At 37.5% G+C, this 21184-nt stretch overlaps 1 protein-coding gene across 1 annotated transcript in view; it reads left to right on the top strand.

Annotated features, from left to right (window-relative positions):
* LOC307149473 (uncharacterized protein) overlaps window positions 1-16080 on the top strand; it is a gene marked incomplete at its 5' end in the record, with an annotated part of 30310 nt that extends 14230 nt beyond the window's left edge. The window contains 10 exons of the mRNA XM_079855817.1: window positions 1618-1671; window positions 1812-1883; window positions 1961-1996; window positions 3579-3623; window positions 3717-3749; window positions 4025-4171; window positions 12643-12819; window positions 13762-13852; window positions 15278-15355; window positions 15478-16080. Of these exons, the coding sequence (XP_079711943.1) occupies window positions 1618-1671; window positions 1812-1883; window positions 1961-1996; window positions 3579-3623; window positions 3717-3749; window positions 4025-4171; window positions 12643-12819; window positions 13762-13852; window positions 15278-15355; window positions 15478-15728 (984 nt within the window). The 3' untranslated portion in view covers window positions 15729-16080. The remainder of the gene's footprint in view (window positions 1-1617; window positions 1672-1811; window positions 1884-1960; window positions 1997-3578; window positions 3624-3716; window positions 3750-4024; window positions 4172-12642; window positions 12820-13761; window positions 13853-15277; window positions 15356-15477) is intronic.
* Window positions 16081-21184: the final 5104 nt, after the last annotated feature.

The following is a 21184-nucleotide window of genomic DNA, read 5'->3' as shown; positions in this document are numbered from 1 at the left end:
TTCTTGACCTGTATTTTTCCTCTGATGCACACACTTAAATACTGTAATTTGTATACACTAAACTACTGATTAAAATCTGCTATCCAGCTAGTGAATGTAAAGCAAAGTGATGCAACACAGAACTCATAAACTATTCAACAGTTATTTCCAGTGAATCACTCACTGAACTCAACATTATCTGACAAATGTTAAGGCCTGTTCACACCTAGAAAGATAACTATAACGAAAACTATATTAGTGTCCATACAACGGATCACAAAACTCACAGTTTGGATCATATTATGGTTTTTAAATTATGGATTGGATCATTTTTCAAAAATGGGCAAATGTAATTTTGCTTTCCACTTATTACTTAAAGCAAACTTTAAGTACTTTGAGTACTTTGAGACCACAGCAAAAACTACTTGCCAAACTCAAAAAGTTCAAACAAATATAGCTAAAAAAAAAAAGAACAAATACACTAAATACAAGCATAGATAATTACAATATGATAAAATTACAAATAAAGTAACACTAACACTAATTATCAGGTACAGACATTTAATAATGAAAAATAAATCTATAGTGTTCAGTGTATATATTAAATATATATTAATTTTAATGCTGTCAATCGATTAAAAAAAAACTAGATTAATCACACATTTTTTCTGACTAATCGCGATTAAATCGCAATTAAAACACTTTTTTAATATATTTTATAATAATAATGAATAATTTCACAGTTAATCTCCAAATTAATATAGAGACAACATAAAGACAGCATATTTTAAATACTTGTTAATGGCATCTTTTTATGAATGAAGGCCAGTATCACTGATTACTAATACAGCAACTGATGTCTCGATGAAAATAGTTTAAAAGCATTTGCAGGAATAGGAGAATGGTCATATAATGCAACGCTAGAAAAAAATGGATGCTGTGTTAAATATTTTTAACGCGTTAAACTGGAAAAAAATGTATCGCATGCGTTAACGCATTAACATTGACAGCCCTAATTCATTTTTGTTAAATTTTTGTTTTGTTGTTTGATTAACATTAATGACATAGACAGCAGCAGGTATTTATAGGCTGCTGTCACTTTAAGACCCAATGCACGGATCCAATGTAGACAAGTGTTTTGACATATTTTTGTATGTATGTGTCCGTTTAAGCACAAGACGACGGGAAAGAGGAATCAATTCGGTGTTCCAACCCTAGTCCACACCAACGCATAATATCGTTCTATTTAAGCACGTGCTGCAATTTTGTCATATAAGCTCTTTAAAGCAGGATGGATGCTGATTGGCTGTCAATTTTTTTATCATTCATCAGCTGAGTTAATCGTTCTGAAAGTGATTCCAACGATATTGCTTCTCTGTACTGTCTTCGTTATTGTTGTGTTGTGGACTATTCTTTTATGTTTTATGCTTTGTGTTTTGATTGACTATATATTTTTAGAATAAATATATTAAAAATCCTAAAAGAATCATTAATGAATCAGAATTGTGATTGTGAGGGGAAATCAGAATCAGAACCACTATTGCTAAATTACTTTATGAATCCCATCTCTAAAGAAGCATCTGTCTGATTGGGTATTGTTGTGTGTGCTTATGTAATGTGCTTGCGTATTTAACACAGGGTGAGAAAGGTGAACAAGGGCCTCCAGGGAACATGGGCCCTCCTGGACTCACAGTAAGAGCTGATCTATTTCAGATCTACACTGATCTATATGTGAATTCTGTAAATTCCACCTAAATAATTTACCTTGGACTTTTACGACATAGAAATACACCCTGCCTTCTGGTAGATTTACAAAGTGCTATATTCTCCAGGGGCCGCAAGGTTACAAGGGCTCTGCTGCAAAGCCAGGAAGACCGGGATTTATTGGGCCCCCTGGAAGAACGGTGAGCTATATTCCAAAGCTTTTGAAATAGAAGATCATATCTTCCAAAATGCTAAAACATGCCATGTCTCTTCATAGGGGCATATGGGAATACCCGGCAGACCAGGCCCCAAGGTAATGATCTCCACTCATTTATGAAGCACAAATTTAACACCAACTTGTCTCATCAAAAGGGCATTTTGAATCTTGCGAGACACCGCAATGGCTAAACAGGGCTGGGGACAGGGCATGATGTATATCATAAAACAATCTCCTGCAAATCATTGTCTAGTTGTAAATATAGTATATTTCTATATCAGTTCATCAATCTTTATAGAGGAGTCACTTCAGATGTATAAGATCATGCGCCATGTGGCTTACTGATACCAGATATCCCAGAATCCTTCAAAAAAACAAAAAAACACTTTGAGGCCTACATTTTCTTGTGTTGTGCTTTTGGCATCTATACTGAATCATTACAATGAGCATTTACAGTGAGCAGCAAACCATCTGATGCACAAATCGGCTAAACTGCTGTGATAGACAACCATTTAAACATTTGTGAAATGTATACTAATACAACCTGTCATCAGATTTGTTGAAGCCTTGACAAATTGCTGCAAAATCTTCTTGAGCAGTGGGAACTGACCCATTCACAAAAAAAGTTGTGAATGGAGGTAAGCCAGAACACACCCGCCGTCATCTGAAAGCATAGAACCTCAGCATGTTTTCACACTGGAGTCATGTCTGAGCAGCGCTGCTCTTCACTGGTTAGCACTGCAGTTTTTGGCTGCATATACAGTCACTTGGCTCTAAGTGCAGTCACACTACATAATGTGTTAGACTGAAACTATTGACTGCTCTGTTCTCATTCCAGCATCAACCCTCCGCTGATATCTAAACTTCTGAGAAGATCACCACACTTCATTTAAACATGTCACTGCAGACAAGACTTTTCATCCACATATTTGAAAATAATCAAATTTCCACAGGGGCTCTAGCATTAGATGATGAAGCATCATATGGTGTTAATAGAGCTACGTCTTTTCCTTCTGTGGTCATCTGTTATCTAAACATTATTTTAGCATCACGTGGATATTGCCATAAGTGCTGATGACTCTTAACTAGTGTAAAGACACATTTACCAGAACATCTTTTGTGAAATTTGAATGACTGGTCATCAAGGTAAGAGCCTGATGTTGTATTAACATGTTATGTAATGTAATATACATGGTTAGAAAAGTTTAGAAAATGGAAAGCATACAAGAGTTAGAAAATGGAAAATATTGGGTTTGTTCCTGCCCCTTTTCATTTTAAAATGAAACGGGGTCTTTGGTCTAGAAGTCAAATGCACACACATCCAGAAAGAATTATAAAAATAGTTGTTGCTAGCAGAAACATTGTAGCAAACACATGGAACATCGTGTTCGTTGTGTAGAGCGTCTGTAGAGTAGTTGAGAGCCAGAGTACACAACATTAGATCACAGGCTAATGTGTTAAATTCCAGGGCAATTTTCTGATTAGGGAACATTACACCAAATGGTTTTCCTCAGAGTTTTACAGCCTTCTTTTCACACAAACACAAAGTGATGAAAAGCGTCACCACCATTTTGGGGTTTCCTCTCACAACACCTTGACCACTTATTTTGAACTACAAATAACATTTGTTGTATCAAATCCAGAATGCAATCGCAAACATTGCTTTTGTATCTTCCAGGGTGACACCGGCATTCAAGGGATCCAGGGAAGCAAAGGGCAGAAGGTAATTATCGACTCAAATGCATTTCATTTAATGTTGACACATTTCCATTATCATATGGTTCTAGTTTCTCACACCACCACATTGTTTCCACAGGGTGCAAAGGGAGTCAAAGGACCTAAAGGCAGGGTAAGCCTGTCAGAGTTGTTCACATTTTAGTTTATCACCGTGGAGCTTTCTTATAAGCATTAGCAGCGATGGGTTTAATCTGTCCACTGTCACAGCAGCAGCAGAAATCCAGTTGGATTGCAAAGAACCAAGTGATGGCCACATGAGCATACTGTTTGATTTCCATTTCGTATTTCTTTCCAGGCGTGCTGTCGAGATATCATTGAGAAATATGTACACAGTGTAAAAGTGCACTTGCTTGTTTATGGGTGTGTTTGTATTTGTTTGTTTTCCAGGCAGGAGACGCCGGTGTGCCAGGGCAACAGGGAAGCAGAGGAAAGCGAGGCCCTGCTGGAGAGTCGGGTAGAAAAGGCCGTGTAGGCTCCAAGGGAGTTATAGGAGATGGCGGTCCAGTGGGCTTTCAGGGCCCTCCAGGCCCACCAGTAAGTCTGAAAATCCAACTCATAACTTTCGTTTTCCTGTCATATGCTATGGTTGGAAATAGTATAAAGAGGAAGCGACTGACCACTTGAACTGGAGAAATCATAAGGCTCACTATGCGGGAAGTACAAAAAGTTTTCAGTTCAAAGAGCCAGTCGGCTTATTGCTAAAGGCATGGCTAGAGACCTGCGTCAGGTATTTCAGTCCCGCTCCCAAAGGATTCTGTCCCGCTTCCACCTGCTCCCGCAAAAATGTTAACTTCTCCCGCTCCCACCCGCAACATTCCTGTTTTGTCCCGCTCCTGCCCGCAGAAGCCTGCATAAAAGTATAAATGAATTTTTTTTCAGTACATCCATGAAATGTGCATGAAGTTAAGTCCCCTAGCCACAACCTACACATCCCAGCATAAATGCTCCCGATAAATTACTTTTTATTAAAGCATCAACATTCACAAACCACTTTTAATTTTAACAGAAAAGCAAGCATAGGCTGCTGTGTGCATAGTTTGGCATGGCAGAATGCGCACAAAGTGCGCTCTTCTAATAATCTCTAAAAAGCTGACATCTCAGTTTATTGCAGTGTCACTGAACTCCATTATAATCAATAAAGCTGACTGCACAATGAATCTTTCATAATATCTACACTTTGTTTGTTATAATCAGAAGATTTGCCAGCATGCAGAATTCAGCACTGATATATGAACAAAAACCCTGGTATTTCTGAGCAGTGCGTGGATTCTAAATTGTTGAATCTGGTTGACCATTGCGTTCAAGAAATCAACTGATATGTCTGTGATTGGCTAAATTGCTCACTCTTCAAAAACATGTTATAAATAGAAACTCTGCTTATGCTTATGACTGTAAATCATTTTTATTTTATTTTTATTGTTCTTGTTGCTTTTGTACAATAGATCAGTGTTCTTCAACCCTGCTCCTGAAGGACCCCCAACACTGCACGTTTTTTTTGTCTCCCTAATCAAACACACCTGATTCAACTCATTAGCTCATTAACCCATGTGATAATGAGCTGATGAATTGAATCAGGTGTGTTTGATTAGGGAGACAAAGAAAACGTGCAGTGTTGGGGGTCCTTCAGGAACAGGGTTGAAGAACACTGCAATAGATGAAAAAAAAAACATTTGTTTTTAGATATTTTATTCTTAGATATTTCTATTTTGCGGGAGTCCCGCAGGAGTGCAGGTCTCTAAGCACGGCGTCATCTTATTGCTCTACAGTGTGTATAGGTTGGATAGATTGGACTCAAATATATATTTTTTATTGGTGATTTGCACTGTACCTAAAGGTGCAATACACTGTGATGCATTACAATATCATAATCGGAACGTGACTGAAACTGCACCAAACTTGTGACGGAGTGTAATTACATGAGAGTAGTGTAGCTCTCACCACATAGAATTTGCTCTGACAGTACTGAGAAACACCAGACTCTTGAGTTTACACTTATTTAGACAAACTTTTTTTCCATTATATAACTGAATGATATGATTAGGCACAAGTAAATAAAAATATAAAGAAACAATATTGCGTACATATGTCGGTCGCCCGTCATATCAGTAAATAGAGAAAAGTTTTTCCGACTACTTTGCCGGATCTGGTGTGGGAGTGTCAGAGGTTAGTTGTCACAATAAGCGAGAAAGGTTGACATTGAGCATCTAGCTAAATCTCCTACCTCCAGGGAATCACCCGTTTTAAACTAACGCTGAACAGAGGCAAAAAAAAGAACTAGATGGTAAAGTTCGTAGACAAACTTTAAGTTGGCTTGAAAAAGCCTAGCCAGAAAGTTTGAAAAAGTTTTAAAATGTTCTAGCATGGTTTAACATGATTTACCATGTTTCTAGTGGTATACCACATTGCTAGCATGATTTACCATGGTTTACCACGTGATTTAGCATGTTTTAACATGACCATGGATGGATGGATGGATAGATAGATAGATAATCAAGATTAGTTAGAAAGAAATATTAGTAAGAAAGAAAGACAGATTGAAAGAAAGAAAGAAAGATTAGTTAGAAAGAAAGAACGAAAGATTAGTTAGAAAGAAAGAATGAAAGATTAGTTAGAAAGAAAGAAAGAAAGAAAAGTTAGAAAGAAAGAAAGAAAGAAAGATTAGTTAGAAAGAAAGAAAGATTAGTTAGAAAGAAAGAAAGAAAAGTTAAAAAGAAAGAAAGAAAAGTTAAAAAGAAAGAAAGAAAAGTTAGAAAGAAAGAAAGAAAAGTTAGAAAGAAAGAAAGAAAGAAAAGTTAAAAAGAAAGAAAGAAATGTTAGAAAGAAAGAAATAAAAGTTAGATAGATAGATAGATAGATAGATAGATAGATAGATAGATAGATAGATAGGTTGATTAGTTAGAAAGAAAGAAAAGTTAGTAAGAAAGAAAGAATGGTTAGAAAGAAAGATTAGTTAGAAAAAGATAGATTAGTTAGAAAGAAAGAAAGAAAAGTTAGAAAGAAAGAAAGATTAGTTAGAAAGAAAGAAAAGTTAGAAAGAAAGATAAGTTAGAAAGAAAGAAAGAAAGATTAGTTAGAAAGAAAGAAAGATAGATTAGTTAGAAAGAAAGAAAGAAAAAAGAAAAAGAAAGAGAGAAAGAAAAATTAAGAAAGAAAGAATAGTTAGAAAGAAAGAAAGATAGATAGATTAGTTAGAAAGAGAGAAATAAAGAAAGAAAATTCAGAAAGATTAGTTAGAATGAAAGATAAAAATAGTTAGAAAGAAAGAAATATTAGTTAGAAAGAAAGAAAGAAATATTAGTTAGAAAGAAAGAAAGGTAGATAAATTAGTTAGAAAGAAAGAAAGATTAGTAAGAAAGAAAGAAAGATGGATAGATTAGTCAGAAAGAAATAAAAGTTAGAAAGAAAGAAAGAAAAGTTAGAAAGAGAAAGAAAGAAAGAAAGAAAGAAAGAAAGAAAGAAAGAAAGAAAGAAAGAAATAATAGTTAGAAAGAAAGAAAGAAAAGTTAGAAAGAAAGATTAGTTAGAAAGAAAGAAAAGTTAGAAAGAAAAAAGAAAGATTAGTTAGAAAGAAAGAAAGAAAAAGTTAGAAAGAAAGAAAGAAAGAATAGTTAGAAAGAAAAGTTAATAAGATAGATAGATAGATAGATAGATAGATAGATAGATAGATAGATAGATAGATAGATTGATTAGTTAGAAAGAAAGAAAGAAAGAAAGAAAGAAAGAAAGAAAGAAAGAAAGAAAAGTTAGAAAGATGGATAGATTACTCAGAAAGAAAGAAAAGTTAGAAAGAAAGAAAAGTTAGAAAGAAAGAAATAATAGTTAGAAAGAAAGAAAGAAAAGTTAGAAAGAAAGAAAGAAAGAAAGAAAGAAAGATTAGTTAGAAAGAAAGAAAAGTTAGAAAGAAAGAAAGATTAGTTAGAAAGAAAGAAAAGTTAGAAAGAAAGTAAGATTAGTTAGAAAGAAAAAGATAGATTAGTTAGAAAGAAAGAAAGAAAAGTTAGAAAGAAAGAAAGAATAGTTAGAAAGAAAAGTTAATAAGATAGATAGATAGATAGATTGATTAGTTAGAAAGAAAAAATAGAAAGGAAGAAAGAAAGAAAGAAAGAAAGAAAGAAAGAAAAGTTAGAAAGAAAAAAAGATGGATAGATTAGTCAGAAAGAAAGAAAGAAAAGTTAGAAAGAAAAAAAGATGGATAGATTAGTCAGAAAGAAAGAAAGAAAAGTTAGAAAGAAAGAAAAGAAAGAAAGAAAGAAAGAAATAATAGTTAGAAAGAAAGAAAAGTTAGAAAGAAAAAAGAAAGATTAGTTAGAAAGAAAGATTAGTTAGAAAGAAAGAAAGAAAGAAAAGTTAGAAAGAAAGAAAGAAAGAATAGTTAGAAAGAAAAGTTAATAAGATAGATAGATAGATAGATAGATAGATAGATAGATAGATAGATAGATAGATAGATAGATAGATAGATAGATTAGTTAGAAAGAAAAAATAGTTAGAAAGAAAGGAAGAAATATTAGTTATTAGTTAGAAAAAAGATAGATTAGTATCAAGGGCTTCTGGCAGTTAAACATAGTTCAATCAGTCTTGGACATTTGGTGAATGAAAGTCTATGGGATGTTTATGATATTTAATATTAATTTTTAAGAAAACTGAAAGTCAAATCGGTCTGAAAAGATATAGCACACTAAGTCAGAACAGTCTGAAGGTCTGACCCGAGTTTGGTGGTCGTAGCTTTAACGGTCTAGGAGGAGATACAGGCCCTGTCCCAATATTCACACTACGGCCTAAGGACTTCCTCGAAGTGGACACTTGCTGAAAGTGGACTTAGCGGAGTAAGTGCGCAAGGGCCCGAAGCTGTGAAGAGCAGAATTGGGACAGTTTTGCACACGTCACTATCTACGTCACTTCTGTTGTGATCAGGAGAGCAAACATGGCTATACAAGTCAAGAAATAAAGTAATTTGAACGATTCACAGTCAAACATAAGTCAGCAGGCTACAACGTTAAAGATAAATAGCCTAAATAATGTATATAAAGTTATGAAACTAAACTTTGCCTTCAGCCAAAACGATTTGCCAGGGAACAAATGATAGATTAATGAGATCAAAGATCGTCCGTTAGATATACACAAGACGAATTATATCTCATGTTAACCACTAGACTAAAGACATCAGCCAGCGTCAGAAGCACGTCAGAAGCACTAGCCGAGGTACGAGCACTAGCCGAGGTAAGGCTGTTCCAGGCGGGATACATGAGCGCTGAGCGCCCGGTGATCCCTTGGATCTCACAACTCCGAAAACGTCAGATCAAAATTTTAAATAGGTGCTATCTGTATAAACAAACAACATATTTGAGATTGAAACAACTACATTCTCGACTGAAAAACTCTTAAAACTACATTTCGTGACACAATAACAGTAGTAATTTTAAATTTTGCGGTCTTTCTCTGCTATTGAAGCAACTTGAGATTTTAAATATTAGCTATAGAATATACACAATGTACATATACAATATAATTTAATCTTACCTTGCATATAGCAGCGGGATTTAGCATTCTACATAAAACTACCACATAATAACACTAAAACAGCTCACGTTAGCTACAGGTTATCGCGAGAACAGATCAACACCGGCTTCCTTTTTCTTCTGAGTTTTGCTCAAAACGGTCCGACGCAACCGTTTTGCTCCCCCATTGGTTAGCTGTTCGAAACGACACGACACTATTCTGGGTAATAGCCTATAGCAAAGTGAGCTCTGATGCGCACTTGCGAAAGGGGTGCATTAAGTGCGCTGATGATCACCCCTGGAGAACACCATTAGAGGATCGGGACACCCTACGGTCTTGCACCCCTTAGCGAGAACGCGCATTGAGGGGCACAAGGGCGGAAGTGCGGATATTGGGACAGGGCCACAGTCTAAAATGTGGCTCAGAAGAAGAAGAAGAAGAAGAAGAAGAAGAAGGTTTAAATTAGTGGTGGGCATAGATACATTTTTTTAATCTAGATTAATCTCACTGTAATCTTGGAATTAATCTAGATTAATCTAGATTAAAATGGCTCATTTGAATTCTGCCGAAGGCATTCAGAATATGTGTGTGCTACTCAAATAATGACTAAAGGGCACGTGTTTCTTAAGTACAAAGTGACATTTAAAAGAACTTGTGAAGAAATGCCAGAGATTTTTTTTTTAAATTAAAACTAACATAATAAAGTTTTTTTTTGATGAGCATATAAAACAAAACAGCTCCTTGGAAAAAATGAAATTGTAGTAGTTATAAACAAAGGTCTATTTTTAGTTCAGATTAACATTTGAGGGCAGCAATTTTATTCATAATGTCAAAATAAAACCAACGTAATGTTACTTGAAAGCATTATAGCCTACTATTCCTGCCAAACTTCCATGGTTGCAGTTAGTGTTACTACAGTAAATCCATGGTAAATGTTGCAGATCTGTGGACATTGGATAGTTCATTCATGGCACAATGTTTCTTCCTGGCTTAGGCTACGCACTGTTTGATCCGTTAATAACGGAGAAATGTGAATGTTTCTCACTAGATCTCGCAGCGATGTTATTACTTAAGTAGCGGATTCAAATGATTTATTTACTGGATCTCTTGATCAAGATCGGCTCGCGCTGCTTTGGTCCAAACTGATAAACAACGGTCCGTCAACCACACAATAACGAGTAGCTCAGTTTCGTTCCGCTTGCATTACGTTTGCCATTTGATGTCGGACAATGTTGTGGTCGCGCCAGCGTCTCTTACGTTATGAGCGCGCTTGCCACACGCGACCCGCCTACATTTGAAATAACGAAATTTTGGTCGGCAGGAAAAATGGTCCAACGAACCATTCGGTTTGAAAATGCGTACCGAACACCGAAACGAATCCGCGCTAAAATATCAAGGTGAAAGTCATCATAGCTTGCTTAGTATAGACCCAGCTCCCAACCCAACTTTGAGAATAGAGATATTTTTTTTAATCGCCCGCTAAGAGTCTCACGTTAACGCAGCACGTTAACGCCGATAACGGCCCACCACTAGTTTAAATACAATATCAGTAAGTTGGCTTTTCCAAGCCAACTTAGTGAGGCAGAACTCGTAATAAAACAAGAATCAACATTGGCTCGGCTTTTCAAAAATGGCGAGAACTGAGGGATTTGAAATGTTGTAAAAGCGACTCAGAGTTGGATTTTTTAATACTCAGCAGGTGAGTAAGTTATTTTATTGAACAGATAAATTGCCATATGCAGCTCTCTAAAGGTCCTTGCACACTGAATCCGAAATTTTCGCATGCATTTTTTCGTATCCGTCATTCTGTGGCTCTAAACTGTCAAAACACCATTCAAATGCTTGTTACGGATGCGAAAAACGCAGAAAATCAAACCCGATCAGATTTTTTTTTTGACGGACGAAAGTTTCGGAGGCAGTGTACAAGTGTGATTGACATAACGTGAGGTTGTATTTATTTTTTAACGTGCAAAAATTTCGGACGCGAATTTCGCACTCAGTGTGCAAGGGCCTTAAGGCTGCGTTCACACTTGGCATTAACATGCGACCTGTATCCGGATGTTGTCCACATACACATTGAAAAGTGTGACAAGTGTAAACGCGCTCCTGATGGGAATGTTATCCGATCAGAGTGTCCAGGTTCAGAGGTAGTCGATGACTCACTGTGATCGGATCTCAGTGTAATGTAAACGCAATCCAGCCATCGTGTCTGCATTCACAGGTGGACGTCACACAAACATCCCCCCCCCCCCCCCCCAGTTCTTTCAGTTGCAGAACCATTCATTTTCTGTAAAGAACGCACATTTTTCCCACCACAGCTGGCAACGTTCTCGGACACATACGTTTCTCTGTACCGTTTCCATTATGGCATTTATCCACATTATTAGTACTTGCAGCCTCTTCATCCTCCTCATTTTGCGAGATTTGTAAAATGTCACCCGACTGAAAACTGTTTTTAAAAGAAAATCCACCACTTCAGGTTGACTTTGCACCGGAGACATCTTTTTTTCTTTTCCTTTTTCGCGGGAAAGCGAGATCCGATCTGTTATCCAGATACAGAAGCCACTTGATGAGGACAGGTGTAAACGCATCGTGTCCTGATTGGCTCATGATCCGATCTGCTTGATCGGATCACGGTGATCGCATGTTAATGCCAAGTGTAAACGCAGCCTAACAGAGTTCATTGTAAAGCATTGTCTATTGTGAAGGCTCATTTCATTATGGTGGTTGTAGCGCTGTGCTGGAATTTATTTTTCCAGGAAGTACTGTGTTCTACAGTAACGTCTTCAGCTTGTCAGCTTGATATACTTTCCATCTAACTGGTTATATCTCTTAAGCCTAGTATTGAATGTTTTATGAGCAGTAGGATAATCTCTGGCCAAAATATTATGATGTACTAACATATGGTTGTAGTGGCACTTTCCCCATTTAAGCAGATACAGTAAAAGCTGTGCTCCTAGTCCTATTACCCAGATAGACAATAGCTACCTGGACATGTTTCCAAAATGGCTGCCACCTGCCTGAGGGACTTTATGGACTTTTTGTTATGGTCCTTATGCTACCGAGGGTCCATAAGTAACCGAAGGTCCATAAGAAAGGTGAAATTCAAACTTTCTTCCTTAAGCTTAAATTAATGTCTGTTTAGGGCCTTGTTAAGTGTTTTCGTTTGCATTTCATCTGCCAACTAACAAGCTTCACCTTTAGACAAAGCCTTCAAAACTTCTGGGAGATTCAGTCCTTGTGGCACTTGGCATAACATGCATGAAATATGTGGTAACCATTTTGGTGTCAAGATCGCTAGTAAACGCTTTCTCATTAGTGCAGCTTTCTCTGCAGCTTGGGGCAAGGTTTTCATTTAGTGTGGCTGTAAATCCATAATGAGGCTGGTGAAATATTGTTGGCCGTATTTACTTCTCCTTCATTACGCAGCCACACATTTTCAGACTACTACGGGCGAGAGGTGCTCAGATCTGAGCTCCATGTTTCAGTGGTAATGATCTCTCTCGTAGGGCCCCACTCTCCCTGCTCAACATGTTATTGAGGTCTGCAAGCAGGTGGTGCTGGAGCAGATGTCCACATTTGCCAACTCTGTGAAAAGAACTTGTGCAGCCGTGTGCCCGCTCTATGGAGACGTGCCAATGGGCGCCCCAGGTCCCCCAGGATCGAAAGGACCACCTGGACCTCCAGTAAGTTTCCCACCTCTGAGAAAAATTACCCCACTACAACTCTGGAACAGTCTCAATTTAGCTTGGCCTTGGAAACAAAAGCATTTAGATGTTGTTTGTTTTAGACATCACAGTTAGCACATGTTAAACCTGTTTTTGCCATAGTAAAGTAAGGAAGAACATGCTCCATACATCAGCTTTCTTCCAGGCCAAGTTTGATATGTACATAGTGTGAAGGCCTCTGGAGAGCATGCAGCAGTGTTTGGCAGTATAGGTTGGAATTAAAACATTCAGAATGTCCAAGTCCCCGTGAAGACAAATAGGAAGTCGCAGACTTGCTCTGTGTTGAATGGTTTTTGGAAAGAATCCCACCTTCACTGGAGTGGAAAGCCTTTCCATATTTCTCAAGCAGATCTTTTTTTCAGACTTCTCGAACATTTTCACTCAAGGGGCCCAAAGGCCGATAAAAGTTCACTGAGTCTCAAATTCAAACATGTAAAGGGTTGTAAAATTGAGAGTTGTGAAAAACTGCACACAACGTAAACTTCAGGATCACCATAGCAAAGAGTCTACAGACACTTTGATTCTTCTAGAGGGAAAGTTCACCACCATCATTTACTCACCCTCATGTTGTTCCAAACCTGTACCAAACCTCATGTTTCGCAGAATGTCTAAGCTACTATTTTACATACAACAAAAGTACACTTTTGCCAGTGGTTGTTAATCAACAAAAAGTCACCTGAAGCCATCAAATAGCATTGTGTAAAGAACAGACCTCAATTTGAAATAGCTCAGAGCTGGTAATTGGTAAGTTGCTGGTTTGATTCCCACAGCTACCATGATTGTACCATTGCATCAAGGCTGTTCCAAGGGGTTTGCAACTGCAATACGAAGTCTGCTAACTGACTAATTACTAACAAATAACAACATTTTCAACTATTTCTGGAATAACCATTATAATAGGGTGATCCTGGCATTGATGGTCTTAAAGGAGAAATCGGGCAGCAGGGATTCTACGGAGAACCCGGTGACCTGGGCAGACAGGGCTCAACAGGTACAGTAAACCATCTTCACACTGTAGTGCATATTGCACAAATAGTAGCTTATTGGACATGCACCAATACAAGGGTGGTCCTCCATGTTGGAGCCTTCACGTTAATCATATGCGGTTGTCTTAACGTCAGATAGCATAAAAAGTTACAAATAAAGAATGTGCCTAGATATAGAGAAACAATAATGCTATGAAGGGTATCTGTCAGTATTGCTCTTGGCTGTGTTCATGCATGATGAACTAGCATAACAAATACTTCTCAGCTGGAAAAGCTGCCCAAGTAAGCAGACCATATGACGGATTCACCTTCACAAGGAACTGTTGTCTTTTGGAATGGGATGTGAAATGAAATAAATACATAAATAATGTCAGTCTGCACGCATCAGCAGAGGGAAAGTAATAGCTTTATTAAACATGAGCAGATGTGCGACACCTCTGCCAAACAGCATTAATGAGGCAAATGAGTACACAGGTGCAATAGTTCAAACAAAGTGTTTAAAGAAAAAATGACCTATATTACCTTGTTTTGACAGTATAAAATAATATAAAAGTTAAAAATCTCAAGAAAATTGACAAATGACTTGCTTGCAGGTAAGGGTTATGGATCTATGTTAGGGAAGCTACTTTGAAACTGTTGCTTCTCAATGTGCAGGTCCTGCACATTCTTTGGTTTTCCAGGATCATCTGTATATTTGAACCCTTTCCAACAGTGACTGTATGATTTTTGAGATCCATCTTTTTACACAATTGAGGGACTTATGCACAACTATTACAAAAGCTGCAAACATTTATTGATGCCCATGAAGATGACATGATAAATTCAGAGTCGGGGGTGTAAACTTTTGAACAAGATGATCCATAAAAAGAAGCTAAATGTTTCCCAGAAGACAACTTTATTTTTTAACAATGTTTTTAATAGTAATAATACAAAATAATAACAACAAAATGGTTAATTTGCCCTATGGCCTGAGATGCTGGGATAGGCTTCAGCGTCCCCACATAGGACATAGGAAATTGTTTTGGAAAATGTATAGATGGTTCACAACTAAAGCTATGAAAAGCAGCTAAATCACTGCTTCTGTGCAGGGGCAATGGATTGTAACTATAGCACTAGTTGTTCAGATTTTACTGAATCAGCATGTTCTGTTCAACAGTACCTCTTGCATTGCATGTCATTTCAAAAGCTTGGTAGACATTTTGCAGTTATAAATGACAAGCCATTATTTTGCATTATTATTTAGTCTGGCAGTGACGTCATGTATCAGTTTCCAGCCAAAAATGAAGAGTATTTACAAGTCATTTTATACATTTATTCAGTAATGACCTCAGCACACACATGGTTGTTAATCAGTATAAAGAACATCTATTTGAGGTGCCTCCTGACGGATTTAGATGGTTGTTCATTTTAATAACATATGTTTGCCACAGGTGACAGGGGAGAACCAGGAGACAAGGGAGCCAAAGGCTATGGCCTTCCCGGCCACATTGGGGAGCAGGGACCAAAGGGTAACATAATAATGACCAAATAGTCATAGAAGTATCACATGAGATCAAATGAGTCACTTCCATGATGACGATGCAGACTATTTTAATTTATTTATTTGACTTTTTTTCTTTGATATAACAAGGTAAGCGTGGGCGACCTGGCCAGGCATTTGATGGGCAACCAGGTCGTATGGGAGAGAGAGGCCATGTTGGCCAGCTTGGTTTGAGGGGCCACCCTGGACTACGTGGAGTTCCTGGAGTCTGTCTGACGTCTGGGTGTGCCTTACTCAATGCTACTTCTAATGGATCGCCACAAGTACCTCTGCAGGTACCTCAACGGGCACCTCAACGATCCCCTCAAAGGGCAACTTCAAGGTTCAGAGGACGCCAATGAATGCACGCTTGAAAGAAACATAGTGACATTTGGATCTCGGTGTGTGTTTAGTGGTTTGGTGGAAGGATTAGGTACTGAAATTGTGAGGTGAAGGGCAATTAATGTAAATATAAAACTGAAATCCATTCAAAGACTGAAACACTGATCTAAAAACTGTAAAATGCAAAGCTATCACAAACTGCAAGACATTAAACCTGTTGACCAACTTTTATTATAAATGCAAATTAAGGTAATTTAAAGATACAGATAAAGTTTGCATATATTAACCAATGTATATGTAGTTGATCTGCACATTTCTCAATTTTATTTTCAATGAATGCTGTTTATAATAAAAAATGAAACAATATCTAAGACCTCCTCTCTCTCTCTCTCTTTCTCTCTCTTAATCGACTTGCAACGTGTTATGTGCATTTTTTTTAAGTTATGGGAGATTCAGAACTAAATTTCAGAGAAATCGTAATCCTCAATATGGTGGATTTTTGGCTAATATAGAACATGCACCTTAGCTGGACGTGTATTACTGTTGTCAATTTTTAGTCTTGATTTTAGATACTTTAAACATTAAAGGGGCCAATAAATAATTAAGAAATTCAATGTTTTATCTTTTGACATCATACTATAACAACTATAATTCTGTAACAATTTTTTTTTTTAAACCGAGCTGAAAAAAATGACTCGTTTTGCACTTCCTCCAGTTTGTTAGATAATAGAGATGAATACATCTGCCTGCACAGAGAAAGGCTAGTGGCTGTTTATTTTCAATTATGTAGAGTATTATTAGTTTGATGGGTTAATTTCACAGTGGTTTCTTTGGTAATTCGATACAGGCTTTACAAACAGACTTTTACGGATGGAACCAACAGTAATGTGATGTACGTTTTAATTCTATTGCCTAAACAGTGATTTTTGATATGTAAATGAACTAAAATTTTAGTTATATCACATTATAAGTGTATCTCAGAAAACATACAATTTAAAAAAGCAATTTATGACATGACATGATTTAAATTTATGGCAATTTAAACATGCAAGCATGCACTTAGAATAAAGCCAGGCAAGTGTTTTTTTTTTTGTTTTTTTTTTAAGTCTGAGCGTCTGTGTTTTCTCTCACTCCAAGATCACTCTAATACCATTCCATCACGTGCAAAACACATGTTATCAGGCTAATGTTAGTGTTTCAATAAAGCATAAGACTTTTCTCCAAGTACTGTTTATGTATATTTTCAATCAGTATATCTTGTGCCCAGACTTTTGTGATATAAAAAAATATATATTTAAAGGATGTTACAGTGAACTTGGCATCATATTTGCTATGACGTGAACACAGAGTGGTTTTTCTCTTGTGAGCAAGGAGTGTGAATCTGAAAACACAGACTGGAGCTGGAGCTGGAGCTGAGCGATTACAGGAACCTTTGAGTGCTGTCACTCCATACCTGGATCAAAGCCCTATTAACTCGGCATTCAGTATATGCTTTATTTGACTTAATTGTCTTTCCATCCTCAAGTATAGGACCTCTGAAATGATAATTAAATATTTGCATAGTATAAAACAAAAACTTGCAACCCAAAGGAACCTGATTGATTCTCCAATCGGACATCCCTAATTCTGATTCTAAACGAGAGGACAGGACACATTACTTAATTCCTTAAATACTGCTGGGAACACAAAACATTGTAGCAAGTGTCAACACTGCAGCACTACTACTCCATCTATAATTGAAGAACAACTGAGAAGCTATGTGACTTCGCTATTTTTACCTTACTGCTCATCAAAAAGGGTTACAATGAATGAAGATTTGCCAAAGAACAATCCAATAAGATGCAAAACTACAAAATGTCTTCAAACACTTCCCTGAGAGGGGGAACAAGACGCTGCGTCCCCTAGAGGGTGCTATGGGGAATGCCTTCAGCATGAATCTAAACACAACAATGAACTTGAAACACAACAATGAACCCATCCCTAAGGTGCACACCAGCATTGTAATCAATTCCCTGTGGCCAGAGCCCAAGCTATAAGACCCCTTACAGGCAAGATCAAGAGCTTGGTATTTCTACAAACACCTTTGAGGGAATAATATCATTATCAAGAACGGAGGCCTCAACCGGATGACTCTAAAAGAGAGGAGGCCTAACTACGTTCTCTATTCAGGTAGGCAATAAGAGGCCTAGTAACGTTCTAACCAAAATAAAAAGCTAAAAAAGAGCTAGCTACTTCTAACTGGCCCTGACATACTACCCTATGCCTCAACATGAAGACTCTCTAATTTGAGATGAGACCTAACTACGTTCCATGCTCAGGACAGCTTACAAGGAGGCTCGTATAGAGCCTAAACACTTAGCCTATGGCTGAGCTCATGGGATGGAGGCCTCAGCACTACGTCCTATGCCTGTCAAGGAGGCTACATCATTGAGCCAGCAGCTTGACACAATATCAGACAATACTCAAACTAGTACAAACAAACAGTCTCCTGAAGACAAGAAAGAGGATGACGTATTCCACAGGTGCACTTTAATACTCACGGTCGACCCAGTAGTGATTGAAGTTCATTGTTTAGACTCATGTTTCAGACACCAGTCATGCCGAAAGGCATTCCCCATAGCGCCCTCTAGGGGAAGCAGCACAAGTTTTCGAATGGGAACTACATTTGCTTTACAAGCAAATCGGTTAATTCCAATTGCCGATTTTTTTCTTTGTTTAAGCAAATGTGTTTGTTTTATTTGCTCTATAACAGCAAAACTTGACTTTGAAATCACAGGAAACCACTGCATTTTAAATCACAATCCAAACAAAGATGCAACATGAGCAGTTGTCACTCTCTGACAGTAGGTGGCACTTGTAGAACAGCAGCGATTTCGTTTCCTTTGTTACCTCTGTACAAAAAGCAGTGCTTCACTCATAAACACTACTTTATACGGAGGTAAGAGGAAAGAAAATGCCATCTAAATGTTTTTGAACACAGACAGAGATACATTGAAATAAACTTCCACCCCCAATTGCACACAAATGACATTTTTGGAAATGATTGCAATGCAGTTTGTGTGCAAGTCCGGAATAGAGATCAGACAAAATAAAAAAAAACTGATTGCTGACCGTGCGTTTGAAGCAAAAAAATGTCTGGATCTGATTTATGGCCAGTCGACCAGTGCATCTCTGTGTAAAACTTTCCGGCTTCTTTGTTGCACAGGCATCATGACGCAGTGTTATCTATGCATAAATTCGTTCCACATTTTCGGGGCACATTAAGAAAACTGTCTTTTCACATTAATATGAAGCCATGGCTCTCCAAGATTCTATATAATGACCTTTGACTGCTGTGAAAGTAACAGTTTGTGTAACCAAGCATGCAGCACAAGTCCTGAAAAGTGAAGCCAAAGCGTCTCTATCACTCCCAGCTGGTTGGTCCTAGTATAGGTCATAAACCCCGCCCTCTCCATGTAGTCTAATGAGACGTGAGATTATACTTCAAATAAATTTTTTCCAAAGATGTTTTCTGTCATTTTAGGTAGTTTTTATCATGCTGATGAAAGTTTAAGTGTTAGTTTTTTTAAATAAGTTTTGTCTTAGTTAGTTATTTGATGCTATAAAAACGAGAGTGTGATGTCATGATTGACAGCTTCTCTGAGCGAAGTGTCACCAACAAACACCAACAAACTTTTTGGGGGATTTTTGGGAGGAGATTGGAGCTTCAACTTTCATTTCTACATTGCAATAACTGTTTATTTCACACCGACATAATGATTTGTTCTGCAGTAAACGGTACCAACCGTTTCTGCGGGAGTGTGGGTATGGCCTTGATACCGCGGCTCCACGTCACACTCACTACTGCGCAGAATCAGGTCCCAAATCAGAGCAAGATGTCAGCGCCATATTGGGACACTGGCGGGCTTCACTTTTCTACAATGGATCAACACAGCGTTATTCTGCCTGGCACTAAAATTTGTAATGAAATAACTGTGAAGCAATAATACACTGGAAATGACTAGAATGACAAACATTTTCCTAGAACAAAGCTGGCTTTTCGCTTTGTGCAACAGTCATTTCTCAGACTATGTGACGGAGTCTAGGGTTGTCTTCTAGTCGTGTTCCGTTGCCGAAACTGTACACACTCATATGGCTAGACTGTGTTCTAGACCAATTGCTTCCATGGAAACTCTTATTTCCTCTGTCCCTCTGTCTCTCTGTCAGCATAATGACTTAATACTGCTATACACACCACACTAATCTCCCAGGCGCACCGCAGAAGTGATCACATTAATTGCCGTTTATTGCATGGAATTATAAACCATTACAGTGCTACCGACGAACCCTGCCAAAGCAAAGAGGGCTCATTTATTTAGCCAAAGTTCAAAGTAGTTCGACTAAAACTAGGCTAATACATAAAAACCGCGGACTGTATTGTGTCTTTGCTTTAGTGGTATGAAATGTCTTTATCATACTATTAAGCAGAAATGACCTTAGATTATAACACATTTTTAATTGGTGCACACTATTTTTATAAAGCCACAGCATGAAGGTCTATTTTACTTGGTAGACTGCACATTTTTTATTCCATACAATAAAAACATTTTTTCAGAAATATTTTTTATTATGAATGACGTAGTATAATTTTGAAACATTCCTAGTGTGCTTCTCAGTGTTTTCCGCAATTTCCTCATTTGATAATAGTTGGCTTGAGCATCCCAAACTGCATAACCACACTGCAATTCATCATTCTTGCAATGACACCTCACTGCTGCTTTTTTCCCACTCAGGGAACAAACATGGCCCTGGCTTCACGGTCGTGCCTTTGTTGCCATTTTCCAAACCCAACAGAATATGAAGTATTAGGAGCCCAGCTGTACCTTTCAATTACAAGAAGCCCTGTGGGAGGATACCCATTACTTACAGCAGGATTCTCCCAGTCTTCCATTTGTTAACGCATCAATTATGGCCACAGGATTCCCAGATGTAGAATTTGTCAAGATTGGAGCTGTTCTGGCAGGTGATTATCAGCAGGTGGGCTTAGTCTGCACAGTGTTTCCCCAAAAATTGGCTGAAGTTATATACCTAGTCCAAGTCCAGATCAAATTTTCTTCACTTGAGTTTGATTACTTGGAGGGTGTTGATAAAGGAGACGTGTTTAATTTGCTTCCTGCAAAGCTTAGGTGGGTTTGAAGAACATGCTGACAGTGACAAGAATGAATCCAAGAGGATGTGGGCGTATATTTCTTAGAAATTCAGATGTTGGAAACTCTGTATCTCTATGGGAGGGAGAAGAATAGAACTTGTTCATTGTTAAAACGAATTACCAACCAAATTTAAAAGGAATTGTTCACACAGCAATAGTCATTATTCACTTTCTTCCTTCTGTGCAAAAAATAAATAAATAAATAAAATAATATTAAGAATGTTGACGCATGCACAGACTACTTTTTCCTTACAATCACAGCTCATAGTGATGACTGCTGTTAAACTC

Source organism: Squalius cephalus (assembly GCF_949319135.1).
Source record: "Squalius cephalus genome assembly, chromosome: 21".
In the NCBI taxonomy this organism is placed as follows: domain Eukaryota; kingdom Metazoa; phylum Chordata; class Actinopteri; order Cypriniformes; family Leuciscidae; genus Squalius; species Squalius cephalus.
This window is presented reverse-complemented; position numbering and strand designations above follow the sequence as displayed.